The sequence below is a fragment of the Gopherus flavomarginatus genome, chromosome 8, assembly GCF_025201925.1.
Source record: "Gopherus flavomarginatus isolate rGopFla2 chromosome 8, rGopFla2.mat.asm, whole genome shotgun sequence".
NCBI classification, from domain to species: domain Eukaryota; kingdom Metazoa; phylum Chordata; order Testudines; family Testudinidae; genus Gopherus; species Gopherus flavomarginatus.
Genome location: NC_066624.1, coordinates 55,807,677 through 55,826,498, shown reverse-complemented (window position 1 = coordinate 55,826,498; position 18,822 = coordinate 55,807,677). Strand labels below are relative to the sequence as shown.

The 18,822-nt window shown below is 52.2% G+C and overlaps 1 protein-coding gene across 5 annotated transcripts in view; it reads right to left on the bottom strand.

The window, feature by feature from the left end:
- Window positions 1-207: 207 nt before the first annotated feature.
- Window positions 208-18,822, bottom strand: part of MPP1 (MAGUK p55 scaffold protein 1) — a 43,448-nt gene continuing 24,833 nt past the window's right edge. For 4 of the 5 annotated variants that reach the window (XM_050965563.1, XM_050965567.1, XM_050965564.1 and 1 more), the window contains 7 exons: window positions 15,753-15,949; window positions 15,141-15,247; window positions 12,383-12,463; window positions 10,858-10,938; window positions 9,057-9,259; window positions 7,721-7,795; window positions 208-1,573 (listed from right to left, as the gene is read on the bottom strand). In XM_050965563.1, the coding sequence (XP_050821520.1) occupies window positions 1,397-1,573; window positions 7,721-7,795; window positions 9,057-9,259; window positions 10,858-10,938; window positions 12,383-12,463; window positions 15,141-15,247; window positions 15,753-15,949 (921 nt within the window). In that variant the 3' untranslated portion in view covers window positions 208-1,396. Of the gene's footprint in view, window positions 1,574-6,571; window positions 7,462-7,720; window positions 7,796-9,056; window positions 9,260-10,857; window positions 10,939-12,382; window positions 12,464-15,140; window positions 15,248-15,752; window positions 15,950-18,822 lie in introns of those variants that run through there. The other variant, XM_050965566.1, reaches the window with a different exon arrangement.

Below are 18,822 nucleotides of genomic sequence, written 5' to 3'. Positions count from 1 at the left end.
CAGTGATTTTCCTCCCCCTTTCAGGATCTGAATGGAGCAGTCCTGTAGATTTTTCTGCCCTTCAAGGGCAAAGAGGGCTGTGGCTTTGGGAGGCTTCCAGGGGTAGGGAAGACCTCACTGCAGTTCAGCTGGTTTCAGGGGAGCAGTTTTTTGGATGGATGCTGCAGTGACCTATTGAGCTCAGCACAAACCATAAAACCAAGCAAATGCTTCAACATACTTTTATTGCTACAGGGTATTGCCCTGCTGTGGACTAGAATAAAGGTCCCTATTGCACATAATCAGGTTTTTTTTGGCATCCTTAAATTGCAGATTCCAGACATGTTAATCCCCTTTCCTGCTACCCTCCCTGACAGTAAAGCGCACAAACCAGTCTTTTGAGCCTGACATTGATTATAGTTTGAAGAACTGCTGCTCTAAGTGGGCCATGTTGTTGCTATGTAATGCAATGGGTAGATAACTGGGTCCAGCCAATCCAATTTACTGATTCCAGGGTGTTATTTTAATTATTGGTGTCTGGCTAGGGTCAGAGATGGTAAGTCACAACTGCACAGGCTGAGTCAAGAACTCCACACATCCAGCATGGAAGACCAGCCCCTGGGGTGACTAACTCTAGCTCACAGTTAAAAAGAACTAGCCTTTCTGATTGTGAAGAAAACCCTTGGACTACAAGCTGTGGTAGCACTAGCTTAGTCTGAAAAAATAGCTCTGTGGGATTTGAACTGTCCCTTCATCTCATGTATCAGAGGGGTAACCGTGTTAGTCTGGATCTGTAAAAGCAGCAAAGATGCCACAGGATTCTTTGCTGCCTTCATTTCCTGTGTATGCTGACTCTGAAGACTAGTGCTGGTAGGGCCAGGATTTTTAAAGGGTGCATTCTGCCCAGCTGCATCAGGTAACTGTGCAAATGGCCAAAAAAGATTCAGAGCTGGTGTTAGAAGTGCGTCCATCCCATCTTCCTCAAGAGTGGAGCACAGCATAAAGCAGCTACTACATGGTTAGTTGCTAGAGCAGGCCCCTCTTTTCCCCCTCAGTCACTAGGAAAGCTTCCCTGTATGATCAGTAGGAGTGTTGCTGAGTGGAGGGGTATTATATGGCCTCAGCTGTGTAGCACTAAGGTACCAGACCCTAAGATAAAATAGAATTTCTCCCCTAAACAACACCCCAGGCTGGAGGCTCCACCCTACAGTAATGCTGATGCACAAGGACTGGTAGCTTGTGGCCTGAGCTTGGAGATCCCTGTACTCTTATCCTGGGCATAATAGACCAAGTGAAACTGTGGCCATAGAATGTTAAGAGAAGGGGGCTGGGTGTTGAGCTATGTAGATCAGAGGTTTCCCACCATCTCATTCTGCAGGATGGGAGTAGCAGGAAGCTGCCAGGGTTGGACAGCTGCTCAGTAGACCCAGGAGACAGGCACCCACTGGGGTGAGTTGCAGGCCTGCTCAAAAGCTTCTTGTAGCACCTTGAGGCTCTCATCCACACCGTTGTTGACTATTGACAGGTCAAAGTAGTGTGCGTAGCAGTTGCAAATGCTCTCCGAATCCTTCCGTAGTTGCTGCAAGGCCTCTGACTGCAACAGAAGAGAGCCAGTGAGCTGAGACTTGTGGGAGGGGCAGTGTGTCTGTGCAGGTCAGGTCCAGGAGTTTGAGGCAGGTGGGTTGCCCCTATTGGTCTGGGAGGTACATGATGCACTGGGGGAAGGCCTCTGGCCCAGATGGGACATTGCACCCATGTCTTAGTGCAGTGGCTTGTACTGAGTACTGGTCTCAACAGGCAATGTCCCCTTACTCTTACAGCAAGTTGCCCTTGCAGGGATACAGCATTATGCCCTTACTACTGTGTGCACTGCAATGATAGCTTATTTAGAGACTTGCAGGTGCTTCCTAAAGCTCTGGGTGCTGCATGCACCACTCCCTACTTGAGAAAGCTAGCTCTGTTTTGGGTTTTCCTCATGCTACAGGCCCATGGCAGTCCTAGCACAGTGCATAGGAGCCAGCTCCCTGGGCTGGCCTGCAGAGAACATATACACTGCAGTGCAGGTGGCAATTCCCATGTGAAAAGAAATCCCTTCAAGCTGGGCTACCACAACACTTTCCAAGCAGTGTTATACTGGTCTAACTTCCCAGATGGGCACATAGGAATAACAGCACCTCCTCGCTATGGCACTTTGAATGTGCTATCAGCTACAGCAGAAGGCAGCATCCCTCCCTGACTGTAGGTATCCCTCAGCAGGGAGATTAGACCCATACAGTTCTGCTGGTAAATTTCCCAGGGGAGACAAAGTTCCTCAACCTGCCTCTGGAGCAGAGCCCCAAAGGCTGAGAGGTGGTTGAGGGATGAGGGTGCAGGCCTGGGACTCTGGACAAGAGGTCTGTTCCCAATCCAGCTGCCAGCCAGCAGCATGCGTTCAGGAAAGTTATTTCCCCTCCCTCCCTCAGTTTATTCAGACAACAGGCGCTTTGCAAGTTGGACTATCAGGCTTGGTCTACGCTACACATTTAAACCGATTTTAGCAGCATTAAACCGATTTAATGCTGTACCCATCTACACTACGAGGCCCTTTATATCGATATAAAGGGCTCTTTAAAGCGGTTGCTGTACTGCTTCCTGACGAGTAGCACTAAAATCAGTATTACCATATCGGCTTAGGGTTAGTGTGGCTGCAAATCGACAGTATTGGCCTCCAGGCGGTATCCCACAGTGCACCACTGTGACCGCTCTGGACAGCAATCTGAACTCGGATGCAGTGGCCAGGTAGACAGGAAAAGCTCCGTGAACTTTTGAATTTCATTTCCTGTTTGCCCAGCGTGGAGCTCTGATCAGCACAGGTGGCGATGCAGTCCCAAATCCAAAAAGAGCTCCAGCATGGACCGTATGGGAGATACTGAATCTGATCACTGTATGGGGAAACAAATCTGTTCTATCAGAGCTCCGTTACAGAAGACGAAATGCCAAAGCGTTTGGAAAAAAAATCTCCAGGCTACACAGTGCTGCATGACAAGCGTAATGGAAAGCCAGAGACTCAAATGGACGCTCATGGAGGGAGGGAGGGAGTACTGAGGACTCCAGCTATCCCACAGTCCACAGCAGTCTCCGAAAAGCATTCTTGGCTGAGCTCCCAATGCCTGTAGGGTCAAACACATTGTCCGCGTGGTTCAGGGAATAGCTCATCAATTTACTCCCCCCCGTGAAAGAAAAATCATTTCTTGACTTCTTTCAATGTCACCCTATGTCTACTGAATGCTGCTGGTAGATGCGATGCTGCAGCAGTGAAGAGCAGTATTCACTCCTCTCCCCTGCCCGGTGGCAGACGGTGCAGTAGGACTGGTAGCCGTCCTTGTTATCAACCCATGAGTGCTCCTGGCTGGCTTCAGGTGAGGCTGGCCGGGAGCGCCTGGGTGAAAATAGGAATGATTCTCGGTCATTCCCAGTAGATGGTACAGAACGGCTGGTAATGGTCCTCATCATAGCAACTGGGGGCTAAGCTCCATCAGCCTCCTCCCTTTCCTGTGTAAAGAATAGATTCTGTCCTGCCTGGACTATCATAGCAGCTGGAGGCTGCCTCCCCCTCATTTTATCTCACTAACAAGTCACTGTTTCTTATTCCTGCATTCTTTATAACTTCATGACACAAATGGAGGGGACACTGCCACAGTAGCCCAGGAAGGTTGGGGGAGGAGGGAAGCAACAGGTGCGGTTGTTGCAGGGGCACCTCCCCTGAATGGCACGCAGCTCATCATTTCTGCGGGATCTGACAGAGCGGCTGTGCTCTCTGATACACTGGTTCTCTAGCACACTTGCCCCATATTCTAGGCAGGACTGACTATTTTTAGAACCCATAAAGGAGGGATTGACTCAGGGAGTCATTCCCATTTTTGCCTTTGCGCTCCCGGCCGATCTCAGCCAGGGGCACCCATGAGAGCAGCAGATGGTACAGAACGACAGATAACCGTCTCTATCATGCAAAAGCAAATGAATTCTGCTGTGTAGCGCTGGAGTCTCTGTCCGCGGAATCCAGTACACATACGGTGACAGTAAAAAGAAAAAGAAAAAGCTGAATGGGCTCCATGGTTGCCGTGCTATGGCGTCTGCCAGGGCAATCCAGGGAAAAAGGGCGCGAAATGATTGTCTGCCGTTGCTTTCCCGCAGGAAGGAATGACTGACGACATTTACCCAGAACCACCCGTGACAATGATTTTTGCCGCATCAGCCACTGGGATCTCAACCCAGAATTCTAAGGGGCGGGGGAGACTGCAGGAACTCTGGGATAGCTATGGAATAGCTACCCACAGTGCAACGTTCCGGAAATCGACGCTAGCCTTGGACCATGAACGCACACCGCCAATTAATGTGCTTAGTGTGGCTGCATGCACTTGACTTTATACAATGTTTTACAAAACCGGTTTATGTAAAATCGGAATAATCCCGTAGTGTAGACCTACCCTCAGTCTCTGTTCACAGCCCAGCCAGGCCTCTCTGCCTCACTTTCCTAGTACTTCTACTGTTGAGAGCTACCTTTGGTAATAGCAGTCGTCAGAGATGGCTGCATGGCACTCTGCAGCACACCAAGCTACTGCCAGTACTACAGGCCCGCAGGAGCCTACTCCAGCATCCAATTAATACTGTAAATGGGAACTCCAGTACAACTTCCTTCCTGATTCTCCCTTTCAGAAGGGCAGTCGTGTTAGTCTGTATCCACAAAAATGAGGAGTCTGGTGGCACCTTAGAGACAAACAGATTTATTTGGGCAGAAGCTTTCGTGGGTTAAAAAAAAAACAACACACTTCTTCAGCTGCACCCACGAAAGCTTCTGCCCAAATAAATCTGTTAGTCTTTAAGGTGCCACCGGCCTCCTTGTTATTTTTCTGATTCTTCTAACTTTTTTTGTCTCTGTCCATAGTAGCACTTGAAATTAATATGGCTCTTCTGTTTACCAGCATCATGAGCTCAACTCTGGGCAACAGTGAATTGCTGCAGCCTGTGCCCCTCTCTGTGTGGCGCTCAGCAGCCAGATCATATTTAAAAGGGAAAAATACCCCAGCTCTCTGCCCTCTGAGCTGCCAGAGGTCATGTTTTGGCTTTAAACTCTCCCCTTAACTTACTAAGCAGTCACCTAACTGTGAAAGCAGGCTAAATATAGCACTTGCTTCACCACCGAGGGCCTGTCCCCTGTGTCAGGTGACAGTTCTTAGCAATAGTTGCTCAGCCTTGTTTCACACTGGCACCTTCAGCAACTGCAGTCGGTGCATGGGATAGCAGGCCCCTGGGGCCAGCTGGCCCACAACTTTTTCAGGTAGCACAAGAGTTAGCCCTTACGTAACACCTTCCATTGGACAGCACTTCACAAACACATACTAATCACCTTGCAGGTGGCACTTCATTCAAAGGCTACATAAACCCTCCGGCCAGTGATGAGCTGCTAAAATCTTAACAACCGGTTCCCTATAAAGTTCTGATTTAAGGGATGTGCCACAGTATGTATTTTTTGTACCAATAGGGTTAACATATGTCTGTATTTTCCCAGGAGAAATTTTTAAATTTTAAAAATTCCGCCTGGACAGTGATTTAAGAACCAAAAAGCCTGATATCTCCAGGAAAATACAGATGTATGTTAACCCTACCTACAGATCTTTTTTAAAAAGATGGGCCTGAACTAGAAAGGAGCTCTGTTTCACATGTGTGGGTCCCCACCACTCCCTGGGGGTGTGCTAGGGTGACCAGATGTCCCGATTTTATAGGGACAGTCTCGATTTTTGGGTCTTTCTTATATAGGCTCCTATTACCCCCCCACACCTTCTCGATTTTTCACACTTGCTGTCTGGTCACCCTAGGGCATGCACATGTGTGGGTCCCAGCTGCTGCCTGCCCGCCTCGTTGAAGCAGGTGTGCAAGGTTACTGCCCTGGGAACCATAGGGCACCAGTGGACATGGGGCTGGCTGCAGACAGGGGTGTGGGGCAGGGCTAGCTAGAGGCAGGGGCTGGCTGCGGGCGGTGGCTGTGGGCAGGGTGCAGCAGGGGCTGGCTGTGGGCGGTGGCTGTGCGCAGGGGGGTGCAACGGGCTAGCTGGGGCAGGGAGGTGGGGCAGGGGCTGGCTGAGGGCAGGGAAGATGCGGCAGACGGTGGCTGTGGGCAGGGCAGGAGGTGGCTGCGGGCAGGGGGGATGTGGCAGGGGGTGGCTGGGGCAGGGGCTGGCTGCGGGCAGGGGGGATGCGTTGGGGTGGCTGCGGGCAGGGGGGTGGCAGGGGGCAGTTGGGATGCGGCAGGGGCTGGCTGCGGGCAGGGGGATGCGGTAGGGGGTGGCTGCGGGCAGGGGGGATGCGGCAGGAGGGATGCGGCAGGGGATGGCTGCGGGCAGGGGGGGATGCGGCAGGAGGGATGCGGCAGGGGCTGGGGCAGTGGGGATGCGGCAGTGGCTGGCTGCGGGCAGGGGGGGATGCGGCAGGAGGGATGCGGCAGGGGCTGGGGCAGGGGATGTGGCAGGGGCTGGCTGCGGGCAGCGGGGATGCGGCAGTGGGGATGCGGCAGAGGGTGGCTGTGGGCAGGGGGGATGCGGCAGTCTAATCAGTGTGAGCCCCACTGACAGCAGGAAGGTCTCTGCAGCTAGAAACTACTGCGAGTTGACAGCGCTTTGGCTCTAGGAAGTGCAGTGACGTGCACAGGGAAGGAGAGCCTGGGCAGGGCAGTCAGAATCCGTGAATGCCATGCCAGGGCCCCTTAGGGAGCCATCTGTGGTGTGGTTGGTGTCCTTGCCAACTGGAAACTCAGCACCTTAGCTGGGATTCATTCGGGAAGGAGAGGTTTCTGGGGAGGAGCTGCTGACAAACCCTCCGCCCGCACTGCCCCATCCCCTGTAATTCCAGTCCTGAGACAGCCCTCCCCTCCCCAGTTCTGGTGGGGGAGAATGAAGCAGCAGGGGCACCCTCCCCAGCTATGCTGCTGTCTGGAGTGAAGGCCTTGGCTATTCCTATAGGCTTGGAGGCAGCCAGGCACTAGTGCAGAGCTATGGAAGAGCACACATGCTGGACAGTCTCACTCCCTCGGCTCCAGCCGCCACAATCCCTCTGAGGGCAGGGGAAGCAGCCCTGAGGGAGGGGCAGGTTTGCCTCATCTCACCTCCTAAGGGATTCCTTTTGCAAAGTGTGGAGATTGGGGCCCACTGGGCCCTGGGGGATGGTGCTGGCAACTGGCTGAGGGGGAAGAAGCTGTGCCCAAGTCTCCTGTTCAAGTCCAGGTAGCCACCAGCCTGAATGGGGAGTCAGCTCCCAGCCCCCTACAAACAGCTGCTGTGCCCCCAGCTGGGGGGTGAGGGGGGAAAGCACACCCATGCTCACAGCTTTGGAGTTTCCTGGTGCTCAGCACTTTATCTCAGGGAGGTTTAAGTTTAGGGTACTTCAGGTGAACTCCACTCCTCCAGCTGGAAAACCCAGACACCCAACAGGGAACATGCAAGCTGGTTTCTGAACAGGGGACAGAACAAGTCCCCAGGGAGGAAAGGGAACAGAAACAATTGCTCGGGGTGAACTGTACCTTTGGGGTCCCACCACTGTGAGGAAAGGTCTCTTCATCCCCCCGGCCACAAGCCACAGTGGCCACAGAGGGGTGCAAAGAGACAAATGTGCACGGGGGGAGTGAGTATGGGAGGACATAGGGCCAGATGCACTGGCCAGCGTCATGCCTGCGTAATCGCTCCACCTCCCGCCACACCACGGCACCCACCTGATTGGCCTGGTCTGTTGGTGCGATGAAAACAATGAATGGGGACAGCTCGGCAGTGCGAACAATCTTCAGAGTCTGCAGATGGGGGGCGAGGAGAGAGAGGGATGAGGAGCAAACGGATCACAGCTGCTCTTCAGGGCAGGGCAGGGCAGGGCAGCTCTGCCAGGAGCAGAGCGCATGGCCCTTCCTGCCTTGCAGAGCACTGCCAGCTCTGCTGGATCCCTGCTGGAGGCCAGGATCCCCAAACATCACACTCAGGGCATCTGCTGGCCTCAGAGGGAGGCAGACAGCTGGCCACAGAGAGGTGGGTCAACGGCTGGCTCTGTGGGGCTGGAGACAGCTTGCACTGCTGCTGCTAGAGGCCTTTATGGGCTCCAGGCCTGTCACATCAGCTAAGTATAAATTCACTTTAAAACTCCTTAGCTCGGGATGCAGCCATGGATTCTGACTGCACCCTTCCAGGAGCTCCCATGCAGATGCTGGCCCTAGCTAGACAGTGCAGACCTGAAATAGCGACACCTGAGGGCAGAGTAGAGCTAGTGCGATCTACCTCTGCAGGCCAGCAGCTGGTGACCTCCGCAGCTGTAATTATCCTCTCTCATCCCATTAGAAAGTTCTCAGGGACCCACAGAACAGCAATCATCATTAAGGGCTGGAACAGTCAGCTCTGACTGAGGGGAGAGGTTTGCCTCCATGCCCTCGTTATTAGCTGAAGGCAGTAAGTCACTGAGTTGGGGCACAGACCCCTGTCCTTTCCACCGTGCCCTGGGGATGGATATTCCAATCTTGTGGCAGCTTCGCCATCTGCCTTTATGTTCCGCTTCTAGGAGGCAGGTGCTCCCTGGCATATCTGTGCAGCAGGAAGGTGTGGGGCCATCAGCAGCGGCCTCGCCCAAGGTATCTGCCCAGTATAGGGGCACTAGGTGGAGTCCATCCGTTAGTTTTATCTCTGTGGTTATTTTCCTCCCTCGATGCCCTTCCCCCCTGGCTACTGGCAGGTGCATAGCTCAGTCCAGCTCATTGGCTAGGAGAGTGGGACGCTGTAGAGGGCAATGGCCTGCTCTTTCACTGCCTTGCCTTTTCACCCAGCCCCTCCTTGGGCTATGCTTTAAGGGATACATTTTTCACCCAGCCACTAACGTCATGCCCGCGAGTAATGGGCCCCAGCATTCTGCCTGCCCAACTGGTGTGCACAGTTTGGAAGACAGGGCTAAATCCTCGTTTGCACCCCCAATTGCAAGTGCAGTTAAATGTGGGTGCAAAGCTGCCCCCGCAAATTTTAGAGGTGCTTTTTCCAACTCTGACCCCTAACATGCTGCCCCCGTCCCCTCCTCACCTGGGGCTCAATGTCCAGGATGGCGACTTTATCCTGCTGGTGGATCTGATGCACTGTTTCAAACTTGGTGCCAAATATGTTTCCCTGGTAGCTCCCGAATTCCAGGAACTCATTGGCGGAGATGCCCCTGGTCATTTCCTCAGTGGAGATGAAGTGATAGTCCTTCCCATCCACCTCGTTCTTCTTCTGGGGGCGTGTGGTGTCTGGATGGGTGGGAGAGCTGGGTGACTGACCTGTGCTGCCACCCCACAAGGGAACCAAAGGGGCCAGCCAGCTTGGGCCAAGGTGACTACTGAGCAGGAAGGCTATGGAGAGGGTGGCTGCTCTGCCATTCTGCACCATGGGAAGCCTAATGTGTTCCCAAGAAGTGGGGCTCATCTGGGCCCTAGGGAGGCCAGGAGAGGGGAGCCAGAGCCAGAGGAAGTGAGCAATTGGTGAAGAGAGGCAGGGCCTGCACCAGCTTTAACCCTTTGCTGCTTGGGCAGAGCATGGATTTGCTGCCTGTAGTGCTTTGAAAGTTGCTCAGGTGAGGTGATCTGAAGCACTTCTGCCTCATGGCCTATGTCAAGGGCCCCCCAGCCCTGCCCCTAGCAATCAGTAGGGCAAAGCTGGTGTTATTCATTGGCCAGCCAAAGTCACTGTAAGCAGCATCACTTGGGAACAAGGACTCATGTTAGAGCCTGGACTGGACTGTAACTCTTCGGACAGTTAAAGTTCTACTGGTAACAAAAATCAGGCCCAGCAAGACCTAGGAGGCCTGCTTTGTACCTGACTAGGTGTCATGTTGACGGTGTCCTTTAAAGCCAAGGGAAAACACTGACCTACCAGCTCTGAGGCCAGGCTCCTGACACCTCTTGTTCTATTTCTCCACTGCTGGCAGGAGGCTCCGAACAGCCAAGATAACCCAACGAAAGCAACCTCCGCCAGCCTTTGCGTGCCCAGCATGGGCCTGGCTGAATGTGCTCTTCTCCAGCTGGCCTTGCCATGTTTTCAGCACCGGCACAGCTCAGGAGTTATGGCAGGACCACAGGGTAATCAACCCAATCGCTTTCCCCTATGGCAAAGGAAAGATGCCTCCGGGGCAGACAAGCTGCCACCTTGCTGGAAAGTACAAGAGTGCTGGAGACGCTGCAGCCTTGGTCAAGGCAGGCCCCATTTATGCAGCACACACCCTGTGGGACTACAACACCTTCCCTAAATATGACTGCAGGCAACCTCCAGAGCCACTTTATCAACACTAGCAAACCAGACCAGACCAAACTCGCTCAACACAGTGGGTCACAGACATACAGTGGCAGAAGCTCAGGTCTGATTTCAAGGCTGATTGCAATGAGGTTGTGCACTCCTGTATCTATGAACACATGGGGCTGAAACATTCTCTGATGGCATTTAGAGTGGTCCCGTTACTCTCGTGAGTCACTCCAAAGGAGCATCAATCACCTCTCCCTGCCACTTCACCCCCACAGGGGTTCTGCATGCACCACGGACGGTACCGAAAATCTGGTTTAGGAATGCCTTAGAGCTTCCCTATCTTTCTGTTTTAAACAGGGCTATTTTTGGTATCCCTCGCCCACTAAAGCCCAGTGCTCAGTGACCATGAGCTCAAAGTGTGCAGGGTTCAGAGGGAGTTGGAGCAATCTCTGAACATTCCCTGAAACAGCTTTTCTGCACGTAAAACCCCTCAGCTCTATGCAGTCTGCAGGCAAGGCTAGGAGTGAGCACTGGGAAACTCGCCTTCTGAGGGCTTTAAAATGGCTAGTTCTGGTTGTAGAGCCCGACCCCACTGTGGGTGACTACTTACATGGAGCCGGATACCCAAACTTCTCTGGGTTCTTGCTGAGCAGGGCATTCTTAATGTGGCTACGACCTACCCCGCTTGCACCTGTGCAGGAGGATGAGAGAGGGATGGGAGATCAGTGCCCCCCGAGAGAGGCTTTTCCTGTGCTGGAGAAGGGGAGAGGGAGATTGCAGGAGCAAGAGAAGAACCCCTATTCATAGGAAGGGCCTCTGGCAGAGAAAGCAGGTAGGGATGGAGCAGGATGAGCTAGCCATGGAAATTCCATCCCTGTTGGGTCTCCCAGAAGGAATGGGATAATGACTGCCCAGGCTAGATAGCTGAGCCTCTTCCCCCCTTTGGAACGGACCAGACGCTGCAAAATGGGAGACCCCATGCTTTTCAATACAGCCATAATGCAGGGCAACACACTTCCAGTCCCAGAGCCAGCCCACTACTTCTCCATGGACTGGGCCAGGCACAGCCTCGGCACTGCCGAGTTACGTCTGGATCCTCCTAGGTGCCTAACGCCCAGTGAAATCAATAGGAGTTAGGCACCAAAATACCTTTCAGGATCTTGACCTTAGTGTCTACACAGTGGCACTCAGCAACGTTAATCCAAATTACCAAAAGGAATGAATCTAAAATGAATTAATTCAACCACATCAAATTCCCATATGGACTTTCATTCAGAATTAGAGCAGTCTTAATTAGATTTTGTTTAAAGTGAATTAAGATAAATCAAATTAAGGCCACTTTAATTCTGAATGAGAGTGTCCACACAGGGGTTTAATGTGATTTAACTAATCCACTTTAAAAGCTAATTTAGAATAACTTTCCTGAGTGTCCCCATGTAGACATGCCCTGAATCTCATACCAAGGGATCTGTGCCATGCAAGGCTCGGGACATGGACTGATTCCCACCCTGAGGTTTAAACAAGAGGCAGCTTTATCATTCTTTTAAAAAAAAAAAACCCACCCCCTCCCACCCAGGGCTGGCTGCTCTTCCTCCAGGTGCCCTCTGCAGCACAATTCGCACCATGACTCGGGTACTGCTAACAGTGCCAGTTTCTAGATGCCCGAGCTGGGCAGCACAGCTGTGCCTGAGGATGCCAGTTCAGCTCTTGAATGAGGGGATGGTAACTTTTACTGCACAGCCAGCAAGGGCAGCTCAAAACACGGGGAGAGTGGGAGTTTGGGGTGACTCTTGCAGCATCCCAAACCCCAACCCAAATCTCTTTAGAATCCAGAGGACTCTCAATCCGAGGAGAATGAATTTTATTCAGGCCAGATCTAGGTCATAAATCCACCAGCTGATGTTGTTTTAAGGATCAAGGGCTTGATCCAAAGTCTGTTGAAGTTAATGGAAACACTCCCATTGCCCTGAGATCAAACCTGTGTTAAAGGAGTAACTGACTAACGCTCAGCCAGCAGGGTTCCCCAGTGGAAATGCTCTATCAGGTTCTGTTCTGCCCAGGCCATTGTCAGGGTCGGGGTGGAGAGCGACAATGGCCAGAAAAGCACAATGTGTACAGAAGGGGCAGGGCCATACCTATCAGCACCAGGGTCTTCCTCTTGAAGGCTGGCAGCCTCACCACCTCCTCATACGAAATCACATCCAACTGGTCGAAAACTGGGAGGAGAGAGGGGAAATGGAACCAAGAGAGCATCAGAACCAATCCAGATGCAAAATCAGGGCAAATCCCTGCCCAGGGCCGCTGGGACATATTGGCATCGATATAGAATACCACCACATAGCTCTCATATTGCACTCTGCATCAGTAGATCTCAAACTACTTTACAAAAGTCAGGATCATTAGCCCTCTTTAAAATATGGGGAAACTGAGGCACAGCGCGGCGACGTGAGTTGCCTTTTGGGGGGCACAAAACTATTTCCAAATTCAGTGAATAGTCTGGGCTGGAAAAAAAATGGAGATTTTTTAAAGTCAAAATGAAATGCTTTGACTTTTCCTTCCAAAATGGCATTTCATTTAAACGTTTAGCTAATTTTTTAAAAGAAAATTAAAAAAAAAAAAAAAAAAGATGGCGCCCGAGAGCAAGAGTGAAAAGCACTCCCAAACAATAAACTCAAAATGATTTTTTCTCCTGGCAAAAAAAAATAAAATAAAAACAAAAACAAAAAAACAGGCTTGCTTTGAGCCATTTTTTTAAAGATTTTTTCAGTTTGGCCCATGTACCAAAAAAAATCAATTATGCACTCAGCTCTGGTCCTGAGGCTCCCTCCTAGGTCACACTGCATCCCTTAGAAACTCAGCTGCAGAGAGAAATCAGCAAATGGTAACTTACCTTGGGGATTAATATGGGGAAACTGTTGTGACAAGATGTGAAATAAACAGCTGATCCTCTCCTCTCCCCAGTTCAGTTCTGCCCAGGAGTCTGGACCCCAGAGGAGCCAAATTGGAATCTGCAAGACTAACTCTTATCTGAAGGAATTATGGGGATCTTAGTTTATTCCCCTGAGGGAGTTGTGGGGATCTTTATTTATCGCCCTGTTTGTCACCGTCTCCCAGTCTGCAGGCCAGACCAGGTGCCCGCATGTCCCCAGGCTCTGGTCACATGACTCTCCACCCCCCACCACTCAGTTCTCTGGGGATTTGTTGGCACTGGCTTATTACAGGTCAGTTTCAGGTCCTGGTGCATTAAAACCTCACTAGTCAAGCAGATCATCACTTAATCAGCAGGGTTTGTTTGCTTGGCTTGGATTGGCTGGGCTTCTGGATGAAGGTGGTGAATAGGGAGGATTCTCCCTGATTGATGAACAGATTTCTGATCTGTTACAAAGTTTTAAGGAGAAGTGAACTGAAAACCACTGACTTGCCAGGACTTGATTGCAGGGTTTGTGATGCGTCTGATGACGAGGGCCATAAATTAGCTCAGGGCCAGATTTCCAAGGTCTCCACACCTACAGTCGAGGCAGCTCAGCACCAAACAAGGACCAGGATTTTAAAGGCGCTCAGCACCCATCATGTACCCATAGTGCCAAACTCTGGCCCTGGCTGTGGGTGCTGAGCCCTTCTGAGCATTCCAGCCTGTAACGTGTCACGAGGGTGCCATGGCAATGCTCGGGTGTCACTATGCACAGTGTAAATGATGACACAGTGCAGGGGAGAATTAGGCCCATAATTCCTAATGCAGAGCAGAGAGCTGCACTTCTGGGAGAGCAAAATCCCAGGGAGGGAGCAAAGCAGGCAGAGATCAGGTGGGGGAGCCTGCAGGAGGGGCTGGACAACAGGCTTCACATTATCTTTAGTTACGGGTCTCTGTCCATCCCTCTTGAACTGGGATTTAACTCTGCACCCATCCCCAGCTAACACACTTGGGCCTAGAACAGCTGTAAAAACCCACAGATCGCTTTTTTCCAAAGCTGAATGCCTAGTGGCAGCAACCCCCTCTTCCCTTGGCACCAGCCACTGGCAGAGTTGTTCCTACATAGCTCTTTCCTTCCAGTCAGGCTGAGAACACCGCTTATTTAAACTCAGATGACATCCTCTCTTCTCCCTGTACACCCCAGTCCACGCCTGTTGCGACTCCACAGCAGCAATGTAAACAAAGCCAGCAGGTCGGGTGCTTTGCAGGCTGCTTTGCAAACAGGAGGAGACAATGTAAAGAGATCCCCGAGGGGAAAAATAATAGAGTGTCATTTACCAGGTGACTCAGGGTCATCTGACTGATTTGTACCCGAGGGGGCTCTTCCAGTAAAGCCAATGCCAGGCGCGGCACTGGGCAAGATGCCTTTCCTCCTGCTCCCCTGAGGGTACGTGTGGTAGCCTCCAATAAGGAGACAGCTACCAGAGTGCGCACGGCCATGCTGTGCAGCTCTGACTGCACTGTTCCCAGGAGGGGAAGTTAAGAGATCTCAGGAAAGACAGAGGGGTAGCCGTGTTAGTCAGGATCTGTAAAAAGCAACAGAGTCCTGTGGCATCTTAAAGACTAATAGACGTACTGGAGCATAAGCTCTCGTGGGTGCTTATGCTCCAATACATCTGTTAGTCTTTAAGGTGCCACAGGACTCTTTGTTGCTTTTTACAGGAAAGAGTTTTGACATGACCAGGGAGCCTATTGCAGAGGACATGTGGATCCCAACCCCGTCACCAGGCTGCAGCATCCTGCGTACGCTGTCCAACCAGTGAAACGACCTCACAGAGTCAGTGCTTGGTCTAAACACCAGAGTCCTGCGAGCACTCCTGTCCTGCTGCCCGATGGGAAGGTGCATTGCGGCAACAGAGCTGCCAGGGTTGATCCTGAGCAGCAACAGACAGGGACTCATGACAAGGAAGGAGGCTGCTTACTTGAGCTGTGCTTGGCCAGGTATTTGTCTTTGCACTTCTTCTTTTTCCCGAAGGGGCTGCAGCTCTGGGCTTCGCTCTGACTGCACTGGGTTGTACTAGCCACACGCCTAAAAGAGGAAAAAACACACAAGCGACGGAGGGGGTCAGATCAGATCAGGTTTTGGTCCAAACCCAGCAACCCCAAGAAGCATCAGGATTTCTTCAATGCACAAAAGTAAGGAAAGGATACTCAGGGCTCACGCCAAACGGGTCAGAGAGTATCTCCTTGCCAGATCTAGTGTCCACACCAAGGTGATCAGGGCAGCACCAGGCTAGACACATGGGTCACTGTGGTCAAGGTCAGAGGGTGCCAACAGCCCATTCCAAAAGACACGGTCTACCTAGCTCTCTACACTGAGCAGCTGGGCCCAGCTTCTCCAAGGAGCGGCACCTACACAGGTCTCATCTCTGAAACACATTCCACAAGGATGCAAGGTGGGGATTCTGAGTCACCAGCCCATGGGCAGCTCCCATGCTGGAGATGCAGCACTTGGAGCTGTGCACAGAGCCTGCAACTGGGAGTCCCCCAGCCCCTTTCCCCCAGCTGCTTTTACCAGCAGCTCTCAAACATACCATTCTTGCAGTTCAGGGGAGGGGATCAGCCCTGCTGACTCCGTGGAGGACCCTTCTACCCGGCCCTGCCACCAGTTGCTGTCATCCTTGTTGATGATTTGGATGATGTCCCCGGTCTTGAACTTCAGCCCCGCCTCCCTGCAGGGGATCAGGCTGTCCATCTTGGGATCGTAGTCAAACTGGGCCCTCATGAACATCTGGAGAAGAGGCCAAAGGTCAGCTGGTCAATGCCACGTGCTTTCGGCTCTGCCATTTCTGCTACGCGACTCCTGTGATGTCCCCCAGCAGTGACCATACAAGATGGGGTAAGAAATTAACTGGCCCAAACCTGAGCGGCAAGTGTCGGGCACATCCCCATCTAATCTCCCCTTTCCCTGACCCCCTTTTCAGATCTTATCTGCAGACCTGATGAGCTAGAAGAGATGCCACAGCCTAGAGACAAAGGGGCCCAAGCACCAATCATTAGATTATGTCAGGGGTGGGCAAACTATGGCCCACGGGACCGTCCTACCCAGCCACTGAACTCCTGGCCCAGGAGGCTAGCCCCCAGGCCCTGCGCTGCTGTCCACCCCACCACCCCCCGACTCAGCTCGCTCACTCTGCCACCAGCGCAATGCTCTGGGTGGCCGAGCTGTGAGCTTCTGGGGCAGTGCAGCTGAAGAACCCAGCCTAACCTGGTGCTCTGAGCTACATGGTGGTGGTGGTGGCGGCGGCGGCGGCGGGGTGGCAGCAGCAGCATGGCCCAGCTCCAGTTGGGCAGCGTAGCTGTAGTGCCACCAGCCACCAGAGCTCCAGGCAGTGCGGTAAAGGGGCAGGGGGTGGATAGAGGGCAGGGGAGTTCGGGGTGGTGGTCAAGGGGTAGGGGTGTGGATGGTGGTTGGAGGCGAAACATGGGATTGAATGAGGGCAGGGGTCCCGGGGGGGCAGTCAGGAAAGAGGGGGCGTTGGATGGTGCGGCAGGGGCAGGGGTTCTGGGGACAGGGAGCGGGGTGTGTGTGGATGGGACAAGGGTCTCAGAGAGGCTGTCAGGGAATGGGGGGGGGGTTGGATGGGGCCACAAACCCCTCCCCTAACTGGCCCTCCATACAATTCATAAAACCCGATGTGGCCCTCCAGCCAAAAAGTTTGCTCACCCCTGGATTACTTACACACTCCCCCAACCCCCTTGGCCAACCCAGTCAGTCAGTATGTGGGGCTTTAATTCTACCTGAAGATCCACCCAAAATCTAACTCCATGTCTTCCCCTGGCCATCTCAGCAAACTGTGTGTCCTCTGACTCTGGGAATCCCTTAGGGAAGGAGGAATGGCATCATCCTTGGGGAAATCTAAGAGACCAGACAGCAAGTGTGAGGCAAGCGCTGCCAGAGGTCGGGGCACAAACGGAGAAAGACTCATCTCCTGGGGGTGAACTGTGGTGAACAGGTAGTTAAAGGTGTGATGAGTGGGGCAGAGGGAAGAGAGAGCTGTGAACTGCACATTAACCGCTACAGCCATTGCCTCAAAACAGGACCAATTCTCCTTCCCATTTCTAGTCCCTCCAATACGGGATGAGCCGGAGCAGATCAGGACCTTGTGGTCTAGTTGTCTCAGGTTCTCACCCTGCCGCTGGTTAGTCCCTCCACACACGCTATTTCCCCTCTCCCAGCGCTAAGACTCTCACTATCAATCAGAGCTAGTCCAAAACCTAAACGCAAGTCACTGAGAGCAGGCATAGACAGGGTTACTTGGCCTGGAGCCATCCAGATAAAGTGCAGTAACCCAACAGCAGGCGGGACCGGGGGAATTCCTCTATATACTAAACATACACAGCTCTCTAGCAGGCACGGACTCAGCTATCTGAACCAAAGGGGCAGGAGAGCTGGCAGCCATGATAACATCACTTAGGAGTCAAGTGCCAGAAGCCACAGAACAGACAGGGAATGTCTTCAAGCACAAAGGTCTCCGCATGAGCGTCGATTTGGGGAGTGGGGGCTGGAGTGGAGAAGTTTCCAGGGAATGACCTGATCCTTCATAACTAAACATCTTCTCCCATCCAGCCCTGAGGCAGCAGAGACTCTGCCCAAGGCAGCAGGTCTCAGAGGCTGAGTTTGTGTGTCCACACCTCCCCAGGAGCAGCGGTTTTCCTGAGATTCTACCTTTGCTGAGTAAACTTCTCCAGCTGCTCCCTGGCCACCTCTAGGAAACTCACATCTAAGCTTCGCAAACATGTCCATCACACCAGCTTTAGCAGGCAGGGCAACCCAGAGGGCTCACCACTGGGGACCTTTACAGATAGAAAGGGCTCAGTGTATGAGTACGGTCCTGTACCGCTGCCCATACCAGCTCCCTGCATCTCTCCTGTGGCATGTCTGTTTGTGAACATTGCAGAGCCCAGAGCAACTTTAGAAGAGGAAGTTCATCATCAGCAATACCACTGATAAGCTCCACCCACAGGGGCTTTCTGGCTGTGGGAAGAAACTTGAGCATAGCTGGGATTTTGCCATTGAGGGACAGCTTTGCAGGCACCAGACATTTGGTGCTGAAAGGTGGTGGTAGCTAAATCCACAACCCATGGAAGACCTGAGGTGTGTGATCAGCATACCCCATGATCACAGCTTGCACGTAGAGATGCTCATCACTGAGTGGCAAAGCCATAAGCAGGAGAGCTCTACTGGCCAAGGGAGGCCCCTTGTTTGAGATCAAATTTACCTTCATTCCACACAAACGTGGAGTTCACTCAACTGTTATTGCGGCAAGTTATTTGCCCTGGGAATGCAAAGCCATAACACTTCGAAAGTTTGCAGACAACACCAAGCTGGGAGGGGTTGCAAGTACTTTGGAGGATAGGATTAAAATTCAAAATGATTTGGACAAATTGGAGAAACGTTTTGAAGGAAACGGAATGAAATTCAATAAGGACAAATGCAAAGTACTCCATTTAGGAAGGCACAATCAGTTGCACACACACAAAATGGGAAATTACTGCCTACAAAGAAGTACTGTGGAAAGGGATCTAGGGATCATAGTGGATCACAAGCTAAATATGAGTCAAAAGTGTTACACTGTTGCAAAAAATATGAACATCATTCTA